The sequence below is a fragment of the Diabrotica undecimpunctata genome, chromosome 4 (genome assembly GCF_040954645.1).
Source record: "Diabrotica undecimpunctata isolate CICGRU chromosome 4, icDiaUnde3, whole genome shotgun sequence".
NCBI lineage: Eukaryota > Metazoa > Arthropoda > Insecta > Coleoptera > Chrysomelidae > Diabrotica > Diabrotica undecimpunctata.
Genome location: NC_092806.1, coordinates 153807689 through 153820307, shown reverse-complemented (window position 1 = coordinate 153820307; position 12619 = coordinate 153807689). Strand labels below are relative to the sequence as shown.

The following is a 12619-nucleotide window of genomic DNA, read 5'->3' as shown; positions in this document are numbered from 1 at the left end:
CGCGCCTAGTGCGTTTTCGAGGGTCTTACGTTCATTGGTCATAATATTAGCCATCTTCACGACTGCGACGAATTTTATTGTGTCGAATATTTAGTACATGTTAGTGTGTTGACGAGAGAAGGTTGGTTCCGAGTGTGTGTGTGTGCTAACGTAATTCAGGTGACTCGTTTGAAGGAAGGATATTGCAAAATCTATTTGGACTTTAGAAAATATAACTATTATGGTCTTGTTTCATTATTTTCTTATATAGTAGCATTTTTTAACAATATTTTGAGCTAAAATCACATAAAGTAGTAACCTGCATGTAATGTAAACGCGCCAGGTACGTTCATTGGTTCCTGGCGAGGATTTGTTTTAGTATAAAGTAGTTATTTATTTATTTGCAGTTCTCATGAATCAATTACCGGACTGTTTCATTGATGGAGAGCCACAAAAAAAAATTGCAAAGCATGATCAAGCTTGGCACAGAAACCCATTGTCTGATCAAGAACTTCTGCAACTTTTAGAACAGTCTGATGCTGAAGATGAAGAATCTTCAGCATCTTCTCCATCTCCGCCGACAACACCAGTCTTAGAGATCCAAAATTCAACTGAGTGGTCATTCATTGAGCCCCAAAAAATTAGTTTTAATTTCAATAAAATTCCTGGTTTACTTATTAACGTAAATGGAACAGAACCAATCGATTATTTTCACTTGTTAACAACTGATGATTTTTACAATGATCTTTGTACCAAAGCAAATCCACACGCTGTCGAATTATTGTGTCAAAGTTGCGGAATTAAATCAAGAATTGCATCTAGGAAAGATATAACTGTTGACGAATTAAAGAAGTTTTTCAGTTTGCTGTTTCATATGGGAAATGATCCATATGATCATGCGGTCTACATGGATAACTTCTATAATAGCGGTCAATCTCACCGAGACTTTATTGAATAACCAAACATATGCTAGGGGCATACTAAGGGTTAATAGAAAAGGAAATGCGTCTGAAGTTTTAGCAAAAAAATTGAAAAAAAGGCAAGTGGTCAACCAGTATGAATCTCGAGGCATATGTGTCACAAAGTGGAAGGAGCGTAGGAAGATATGAGCCATATCCAGTGAATTTATTGGAGAATTGCAAGAAACTACGAATAAACGAGGTCAGGTGAAGCAGAAACCACAGTTCCGAGCATCAAACTCTTTTTGGTATAAGAAAGTTGCTATTCATATGTAAATGTGTCAAATAAATATGTATCAAATCATGCTCTTAAATTTATGGTTTCTATATAACGGCAATAGTTCTAACAAATTAAATTAGTACGATTTTCGGCTTGGGGTCATTGAAAAATTACTTGTGCCACCACTTGCAGAATCCTTCCCAAGATTTAAAGTATACCATTTGCCAAAATATTGCTCCAAAGGTGAAACTGGAAATGCAAAAAGAAGAAGATGTCAGGTATGTTGGACTAATGGTGAAGTCAGGAAGGATTCCGTTTACTATTGCTCCCAATATCCTGAAGGTCCCGGACTGTCTCTAACTCCATGTTTCCGTATATTTCATGCAAACCTATAGTAATGTATAGAAGGTAGTTTCAATTATTTTTTATTGGAATAATATTTTCGTTAGTATTTTTATTATTATCCTGTTGAGTACTGTGTACTCAACAGGATAACTTTGTATTTTTTAGCAGCTCTTGATAATAATTGTAAACACAATTGAAAGCTCGAGATAAAAAATAGTTAACTAATAGCCCCTTTTACTGACTCCAACCCATCCAAAACATTTATATATATATATATATATATATATATATAGAGAGAGAGAGAGAGAGAGAGAGAGAATGTGTATTTTTAACCGAAAATATTTAAAATTTGGCAACATATCTATTTTGTTCTTGTGACATTTCGTTCTTAACTTAAAAATACTAACTCCACTTGCCAACTACTAGAGATCCGGAAGACTCTTGGAGTCATTATACAGTTAATATATTAATACATCTCAGTCGCTTTCAAGTAGTCCTTATGAAATGGGATTAATATCGTTTATATGAACTAACCAACAATGGTATATAATGCTCGAGTAATTATCCCCAAAGGCCAAGAATTAATTTCAATTATTCAGAACAACGACAATACAATCGCAAAGTGTTCACTATGCATTATAAACTACTCTGTGTTAACCGAGCAGGATTGGCTCTATACATATTGGATACGCAGTGTTGTGTTAATCCATTGCTTATAGCGGAACGTTCCCTCGAACTGTTTGATTAGATTTACTTTTTTCCACTAAATTCGTGACTAATAATATCACTACCACATCAGATGACAACTAACTCAATATTTTCTTGTGGCATGTTTAAATTAAATATTGTATTACATTTTACATTTCTCACGTCACAACAAATGTAAAATCTAAGTGTCTTCTTCTTTTTTTTGTAAACATGACTCTATTGTGATATATAAAATATATATACCCTAGGAATATTGAGATTAATACAACGATTTAAGAATACTTTAATAAACTAAATAGTTGCTTACCAAATTTTATTAGGGCCATTAGAAATATAGGGCATACATTTTATAGCATATATGCATGTCTGTTATAAAAACACATTCCTTGCAACAAAGCGGAACCTGGCAAGCTAAGCATAATAATACCAAAATTCCCCCAGTAATGAGGCGATTCGTCACAGATTGATTTAATTTAAAAGTAGCTAGACCAGGAATCCAGGTCAATAATAATAGATCATTAGTCAATGGTTAATTATAATTAAACAGATGTAATTCTAGTTACTCGTAGTAAATAGTCACATCAGACCATTAGGAGAAGAAAACCCACCGGCAAATAGCTACATGGAAGGTACAGTCTCGAAGCTATTAGACTTTTTAAATAGAGTCAGGCTAGAGAATGTTATCTAGGACTAAAGGACCACAATAGATCTGAAAAGGTCGCTCAATAACCGTGAATTTGTAAATAGTGTAACAAAAAATGTAACAATAAAAGATGTAAGAACAAATTTATACATATCTTTTCGACCCCCCGTACCACGAGGACGAGAACCCCTGTAGATGTCATGACCGGCTTATACGACAATAGTGTATACACTCTTATGGAGTTATACGAACAGTTGTTACTTTATCATATGGCGATCCAAATCACTAACAATCTAAGGAGTCTTCATCCAAGTAAACGTTTTGGCGTAGCATAAGAATGGGAAGAAAATCGTCAAATCGTCAAAGGAGGAGATGCAAAAGAAAACGGGGTGGACAACAGCAACTTTATAATAAAGAGCAGAGAAGTTAAACCACATACAGAAATGAAGGTACTGTTATACGTTATTACCAAAGTCCTAATACTGCGATTATTATCGTCAATGTGGAAGGTGTATAGGAGGAATCTAAAGCGGAGCATACACCGTGGCATGGCGGCCAGATCAGCAACAAACATATACGTTTAAGAGGTGAGTTTGCATATTGTCTATTTTTTGTACAATACTTCCTTATAAACACACATACTTTATTAGTTAACACAAATGACTGCACAAGTTTAATTTCATAATTATTATTAATATTTTTTACTGATTAATTGATGAATATTTTTGATTGTGATTGGATATAATTTTTGGTTAAGTGAATATTTCTCGACTTTTTTTTATTTTTATCATACTACATTAATCTATTGAATTTGGGGTTTTCAGTCCTAAATGCCTAACAGTTAAGACGATTTTTTGGAAAAAATTGGGGGTTTTCAGTCCTAAATGCCTAACACTTTAGACGATTTTCTGGAAAAATTAATACAATTACACTAGATATAACTAGACAAAGTAAAAGGGTGTTAAGAAATGACATAACCAAAAGCAAGGATATAAAGAAAGGGGTAACAGCCCAAATAATTAAAGCATATAATAAGTTTGTCCACATTATAAGTAAAAATTGACATAATTGAAAATAGAAATGACATAACCAAAAGCAAGGATATAAAGAAAGGGGTAACAGCCCAAATAATTAAAGCATATAATAAGTTTGTCCACATTATAAGTAAAAATTTTAACCGATAATCAATAAGATGTCATTCCATCTGACTGTTTTGTAAATTCTTTGTTTGGTCTATTCACTAGATATTCCACTCATGTTCTGTTTCGAGCTATCGGTAGCTAGATAGTGTGATGCCTATATATTTAAATTCCATCACTTGTTCTATTCTATATCCCTCCCTCCCCAATTCATATCTTAAAAGATTTGCTGTTGTTGAAGCATGTTCAAAATATCTCCCAATTATTTCCTCCAACTTTTTTTGCTCCGCCCATGGCTAACAAATCAGAGGGACGTGCATGTGATTCGATTTCTAATTAGCGTCTAATTGTGTTAATAGCATTCTTGCCTTCGCAGAAACGACTTACTTCCTTGTTTGTGTTAGTTACTCGCTAACCCTTAACTTAGAACCAATACAATGAATTCTCTGTTCCTTTTTTAAGTTATTCATATGGCCCACTGTTATGTTTTCTCTAGCAGTAGATCGTTTTAAGAAAAGAAAGTCGATTTTACACGAAACGGTTCTCTGTTCTAATTCATAATTAGGGCTAAACTTGCATGATCATCGAAATTCCCCCTTCTTAGATGAAAATTTAATGAAATATCTCAAATATTAATCCACTTATTTATCAGCGCCCAAATGAGTCAGTTACACTTGACCGGTAAGTTTATTTACTCATATTATCTATCCTGTAACTGACTTGCTAATTTAAATTATCCCTTATTATTGTAGAGTTTGATGCCAATTCTGCCTAGTTGTCTTGCCGTTGTTTCTGGTAGCACAAAGTCCTATCGTTGTGATTTGGGCTACTGTAGTTGTGATTGGAATTACCTGTCGCCCACCGTATTGTATATTTCATTACTGGAATTGGGCAACCATCGAGTTCTGTTTCCTGCTGTTTCCTGACAACTTTATTTATAAGGGTTTTATGCTCAAAACACTACTACTGTTTGTCTGTTTGAAACAATACCGTTCTTAAAAAATTCACTTAGAACGTATTTCCATGTAAATACCTCCAGATACTGTTACTGACACAAATTCAGTGATTTTTATTTTTACGATAGCATATTTCCTGTTTTTTGCCGGATGAACAAATTATAGTATAGGTTTAATAATTATTCATTTGAAGTAAAGTTTAAAAGCATTTTAATTAAAAATTGGCATCAACAATCAACTTTCGAAATATATATTTTTCTTTACTCTCTTGAGAATACTAACTTTACAATTACTGCTGTTCCGAGGAGAGGCTTTCAAGATTCAAAAGATTAAAACTTATGTCATCCCTAATATACCTACACCTTCATGACACTTGACAGTCCTGATGCATCTCATCAGGTACAAGTACGACACAAACAATCAGCTAAAATATCATTGAGCCGTATTTCAAAATCAAGAAACGAGTTATGCAATGATTGAGCATTATATTGAGTGGTCTTTAAATAATTTTTAATTTTAAGAACAATTTTAAAGGAGATCTACTCACATTGGTATCCTCCTCTTCACAAAAAACTGTTGGCGGAGATAAAGAATGTATTTTTTAAGATTTGTTTATTAGCATTAGTTCCAAACTCTAACGAAAGACTACCATGAAGAAACTCCTGATATTTTCAAAAATTATTTTGGTCAAATGATATATTTGGTGCCGATCAATTCTGTCATAGTTATAGAAAATGCCAGTTACTATTCAAGATTATAGAACCATTACCTAATAGTAACAAAAAGTACAAAGAGCTCTTAGATTGTTTGATAAGCAAAGAAATACAGTTAAAGAATGAATAATCAAAATTTTCTTTACAAAATTACATAAAAGAATTATTGACTCAAGGTATTGGAAATGGTAAACTTTTTCAAAAATTCGACTTCTCAATATAATTACGTTGGAACTTTGTTCCAACGTAATTTCATTTGAGAATATTGTAAGTTTTATGTACTTGTTAACCGTCAGCTTTAAAATAACAACATTTCCTATGCTATCAAACTCAAACTTAACTCTATTCGCTACATCAAACGTTGTGTTTATTAACAAAACGAGTATTCAATATTAGCTTTATCCACACCGTACTAACTTTAAGTAAATTTCCGATCATGTGTTCCATGTAATTACATTTCTAATATGCTGTCACTTACCAACACCCCTTTACTTTTAATAGAATGGCTTCTTGATTATTCGAATAATCACTAATTGTCGATCTAATGGGAAATGCAAACAGACCAAACACGGTAATTAATTACATGTTAGCAACAGGCAACTGAAGGGAATCAATATTAATCCCAACGAATATATTATATATATATATATATATATATATATATATATATATATATATATATATATATATATATATATATATATGTTTTATATATTGTTTATTTAATTTCTTGAACCCAAAGTTTATATTTTTTGAAAAAACTTTCTTGGGAATAGGTACATTTAGAATTAGATATTATTAAAAGCTTTTTATTTATTCATGAGTTTCGACGGGTATTCCATGTCTTTATCAAAAGTATATCTAAAATTCATCGATTATTTTTATCATAGTATTTACAAAATAACTAATAAAAACTTACCACAAGACGTAAATTAGTTCAATTGGAGAGAAATTCAACAAACAGTAATTCAGTAACAGTAGTTAATAAACAATATAACATATAAACCTAATTTTTTACAAAAACATTTCAAAATTTTGAAAAATCTTAGCTGTGCTTGTTTCTACTGTCAACGTATCAATAAATTTCTTTATCCATGGTCTACTAGAAGGTAATTTATTTGATTTTTTTTGTGGTATTTAGTAAAAGGGTCGGTTACAAAAGGTTAAAACAAATTGTATTTAATAAATTCACATCATGTTTGTCATTTACAGCGTTGGGACACTGTCTGATGTGTAATAATTCCTATATTTCTATTTTTTTTTGTTTTGTTATACATTTAAAATGTTTGCTCAAAATTGAAAGTGTGATCTTGTTGGTTTTCATGTTTGGTAAGGGCAGTTGTAGTCTTTTTATTATATTTATGTGAATTAATTCTAGAATGTAGGCGCTGACTTGTTTGACCAATATAAACTCCTTTACAGACTTTTCATGGAATTTGATACACTCTTATCACTAACAGATTAAGATACGTAAACTTAAATAGATACTGATCAGTATATTAGAAGAAGGCCTCTGTTGGGGGAGGAAGGTGCTGGATGCCGTAGGTCCAAATTGGTTTTAAAACGGCTTTGTAGACCAGTAGTTTATTACCTAGACACAACTTAAAGTTTCTGCTAATACTCCAGTATAGACGGCTTAGCTTTAATCCTAATTGCTTGCGTTTTGTGAATATATGTTTACGCCATGTTAGTCTCCTGTCCAGGTAGATTCTCAAATATTTTAAAGTCTCTTTAGGGAGTGTAAATGTTACATAAGTTAACTTTAATTCAGTCTCCTTCATGCACCATTTCGACGGTCATATCTGAATCTTGTTAAGACAGGTTTCTAGTTGCCTTAATGTCACTTTTGGGTATTCATGTGATGATAGAATAGCAGTATCGTCTGCAAACATAGCTACTGTAATCTTTGTTGCAGTAGGGAGATCACTGGTATACAGCAGATACAGAAAGGGTCCGAATAGGCTGCTTTATGGTATCATATTCCTGATTCGCTAGAATTTAAGGGAGAATATGAACTATATACGACTGACTATATATGAAACACAGCTCGTGGATAGAACTTACTGCATAACACTTCTGATACGCGCAGAAGTCAGTGTTAAAAATGATCGTCTATTTTTTTAAAAATGTTTTAAGACAACATTTAAACAGATTTAAGACACTCTGTAAACTATCTCATTAATTAACATTCGGCTTCTGATAATTTTTCTTTTAAGATTTATTCTGTGATTTATTCGCCAATTTATTTTTAAAGGTCCTAATGATATCTGTAGTAAATATAAAAACCTTCTCTTATTGAGATGTTTAAAAGAACTAAACAAATATTCAAGCTTTCGCCACATTATTTCCTAATTAATAGGTTTGACCTGATTAAATTTATAGATAAATTCTATTTCAAATAAACCATTTTTAAAGAAAAACAAATATTTAGCTCACTCTAGCCTTCACATATCGGTGTACAGTATATCAGGGAATTGTTTATTGTGTTTAATTTTCAGGTGGTAATCTATAACTTAGCTTTAATAACTATGTAATTAGTTTATTCAGTTGAGGTATTAAGTAACGCAGTTAATGATGATGATGAATAGGCATAGGCAAATATGTAAAAAAAAAAAAAATATGTATACAATATGCATTTCTTTTAGAAAATATGAAATAAATAAGGGTTTTTTTTTAAATATTTATACTGTCAATGGAAACAATTATTTAATAATGGTATATTTATTAATGTTTATTTTAATAATTAGAAAACAATATAAATAATTATTAGTACTAATTAAGAATCCTGAGAATATCATGGACCGAGAGAGTCACAAATGTCGAGGTCTTGAGAAGAATGAATAAAGAAAAGGAAGTCATATTTACAATCAAAAAACGAAAACTGCAATACTTGGGACACATTACAAATGGCGAAAGATATGAACTGCTTCGAATAATTTTGCAAGTGAAAATTGCAGGAAAAAGGTCCATAGGAAGAAGACGAAACTCCTGGCTAAAGAATCTAGGGGAATGGTATAGCTGTAGAAACAACGAATTGTTTCGGTCAGCAGTTTCGAAAATACGTATAGCCCCGATGATCGCCAACCTTCGGAACGAAGATGGCACTTGAAGAAGAAGAAGTACTAATTAATTGTACTAAAAGTAGTAAAAAAGAAAAATACTATTCCTTAGAATTATGAAAACAATAAATGGCCAAACGTTTTTCAAAATTTTCCAATAAAAACTTATGGCTTCTATCTGTGTACGTAGATTTGTAAATTGAGAAACTTCAAAGCATATAATAGGAGCATATTTTAAATTAGCTCTAGAAGAAGGAAAAGTCTGTTTCGCAATTTTCCTCGATGTAGCGTAGACTTTTGACAAAGTCTGGCATGACGGATTATATCATAACATGAGATGCTACTTACCAAAACAATATTCTGAACTACTAGAATCATATATATCTGACAGATATTTTCGAATTAAATACGAGGAAGTATATTCAGAATTAAGAGAAGTTACAGCTGGAGTTCCACAAGGAAGTGTCCTGGGGCCAGTGCTATACCTGCTCTATACCAGCGATATTCCATCATTAGAACCTAACACAATTGCGACATTTGCAGACGACACATACATTTCAGCAGTAGGACAAAACCACGAGGATGCAGCAACCATGCTACAGAATGCTACAGAACTCTGTTGAACAAATTAACATCTGGACCAGGCGATGGCGTATTAAATTGAATAAAACAAAATCTGTTCATGTCAATTTTGTCAAAAAGATCCACTCTGTCTACTTATAACAAATTGTTGTTATATAAGCAAGTCCTTAAACCGATATGGACATATGAGATACAGCTATGGGGCTGTACAAAAGAAAGTAACATTCAAATTATACAACGATATCAGAATAAATTATTAAGGAACATCGTTGACGCTCCATGGTACTTCAGAAACTGTGATCTTCATCGAGACCTCCAGATGGATACGGTTATCCAGACAATAAGTAAGTTTGCCGAGACTCATGAACAAAGGCTCTAAAACCACGTGAATGTCGAGGCAATCAAACTCCTAGACAACGCCAACCAGATAAGAAGACTTAAGAGAACGAAACCGTTTGAGTTAGTGCTTTAAGTGAGTGAAAGTGAAAAAGCAGAGCAAAGTGCGGCTAAAGTGTACACGTTACCTAGTAGTACTAGAATGTATTAGAGCCTAAGGAATATTGCTGAATATAACCTTAGATAAGTTTTTTGTAATATTTGTATATAGAACTAACTTGCTTATTGATCATAGTGAGTGATCAGATAGCAATAATCATAAGATTCCTGTTGGAGTTTTATTAAATAAAAAAAAAAATATTTTAAATTCACCAAAATATTTGGTTTTAAATCTATTTCTTCGCAAAAATTACCAACAACAACGTCAGTTACCTCAGTAAGCTTCTAAAAACCATTGTTTTTTTTTAAATATTGTTTCAAATTTTTGAAAAATATCTTTTCCAGTATTCCTATATTTTGACAAGCTGATCTAATTTCTTTTATCAAGGCTATGTTTTCTACCAAGGACAATTTTGATGATTCTAATTGAGAAATAGTTTTTTGAAGCAAACTAAAATTTGATTTAATGAATGAAAGTTGCTGCTGAAAAACGTTGTTTTTAAAAATTTTTTTAGCATCTAGAGATTGGTAGCATTCGTTAAAGCGTCAATTATATTAATTTTTTCACTACACGATGATGGCATGGCAGTCACTGATGCGTAAGTTTTCACTTTTGAGAACAAAATAATTTGCAAAATGACAATTCTATTCATACCCCACGCACAAGTTCAAATGGTAAAGAATTAAACAAATCAATTAATCCCGACGAAGCTGTTGCTTATGATGCAGCCGTCCAAGCTGCCATCTTGCACGGAGATAGGTCTGAGGAAGTACAAGACTTGGTCTTGCTTGATGTCACTCCCACTCCACTCGCATTGGGTATTGAAACTGCTGGAGGTGTTATGGCTGCCCTCATCAAACGTAACACCAATATTCCCACCAAGCAAACTCTTACGTTCACTACTTACTTTGACAACCAACCCGGAGTACTTATTCAGGTATATGACGGTGAACGTGCCATGACCAAGGACAACAACCTCTTGGGTAAATTTGAACTTATCGGCATTCCTCCTGCACCCGTGGTGTCCCTCAAATCGAAGTAATCTTTGACATTGATGCCAACGGTATCTTAAACGTCAAAGCTATTGCAGAATCCTCCAACAAAGAGAACAAGATGACAAAATCAAGGACAAGGTCAACGAGAGTGTCCGGCAATCAATACAAATGTATGTATTTGTATAATTTACTTGTTGTATAGCGTAATTAAAGTAATCAATCGACCTATGTAAAAATAAATATTTTCTACAGTCCACTAAATAGTTTCTTGCGCATGAAGTCTGGTTTCTATGCCACGTAACTTTTGAAACACCCTTTTATTATGGGATTAGAATCGGTTACCTGTTACAACAATACCAAGAATATTAGGTAGTATCTATAGGTACTATCGGTAATATTGAAGACTGAAATATTGAAATAAAATGAACATTGGAATTTCAAGTTACTTAGGCATACCATTATACAAGGTTAGATAAATGTTATTTAAAATCCGCAATTCGAAATAAATTGACGTTTATGCATTTTGTGCTCTTTTTGTATAAATATGCAAAATCCCCAGATATTTGCATAAAATATGTAATATATGCATTTTGCATACTTGTCTAAGTCTAATGATGTCTGAGAAATAATGAATCTGCATTTACCATAGTGTTGTACACTTTTTACACTCTGGCGACTAACAAAGAATTTTTCTACTTCACTCTATACTTAATTAAAAAAAGCGTTTTTGTCGAAAATTATTTATATTTTCTACAATAGTTTGTTTATTATTCTAATAATTATAATTATTCGCAATAATATACCTTACTAAATTAGAGACTATGCGATCAGCACGACATTCCTTCTTCGTGCTGTTTCGTATCAGCTGCGCCTGTCAGTATTTCAAAATATTTAAACCCAACTACCCTTACTTAACACTACTTCGTTTTTGTCTTCTCAAATAGAAGCACGCAAGTCAGACTTATTTTTTTCAGCTTTTCAAATAGAAGCAAGTTATAGTTCTCACGCTTCTTAAATAGAAGCAATTTTCAAATAACTTATTTTATTAAATAGTTAATTAACTATATTAAATTCAGTGTCTGTGCATCGAATATGTAAGTACATGAAATTATTCTTTTAGGGCCTGCGTAGCGCAAGCGGTAGGATGCTTGCCTCGCATGCCGGTGGTCCGGAGTTCGAATCCTACCGCCGGCAAGAACAACTAGACATTTATAAAAATGTCTATAGGCCCCAGGTCGACTCAGCCTGAATAAAATGAGTACCTTGGGTAAAACCAGGGGTAATAATAGGCGGTTGAAGCGTAGCACTGGCCATGTTACCTTCCTTGTATACCGTAGGCCCTAGATATAGCAGACTACCCTGCTATACTCCCAAAGCCGCGAAGCGGTATAAAACGGGAGACTATTATTATTATACAGAAAGGAATCTACAGTTTTGTGCCATTTCATAAATGCCGGTCTGACAAATTACAGGGTTGCTGGATATACAACAAACAATAAACTTTCTTGTTCTATAAATCGCATATATTTAGCTTTAAGAACAATTAATATAAACAGTTGTGCGTTTTTGCGAACATTTTATATGAACATTTATGTTTTATTATTATAAAGAGGTGATTTGTTGGCGATTCCGCTACTTCTATTTATTTCTGTAAATAATATAATAAACATATTTCTAGCGTAATTCTTATTTTAATTATTCTATTTTTAATTTTACTATTAACGACATTATTACTAATTCGTAATTTTGCGACCTATTGGTCGCTTGTCCTTCAAGGTTTGATTTATTTTTTATCTACCAAATTTTTCCTCATACCTCATCCTTT

The 12619-nt window shown here is 32.6% G+C and overlaps 1 protein-coding gene across 1 annotated transcript; it reads left to right on the top strand.

Moving 5' to 3' along the window:
- The first annotated feature begins 1413 nt into the window (after positions 1-1413).
- On the top strand, positions 1414-10841 carry LOC140439012 (heat shock 70 kDa protein-like). Its single transcript, XM_072528644.1, has 2 exons — positions 1414-1436; positions 10466-10841. Exons 1-2 carry the CDS (start codon positions 1414-1416, stop codon positions 10839-10841), a joined length of 399 nt encoding a protein of 132 aa, XP_072384745.1.
- Positions 10842-12619: the final 1778 nt, after the last annotated feature.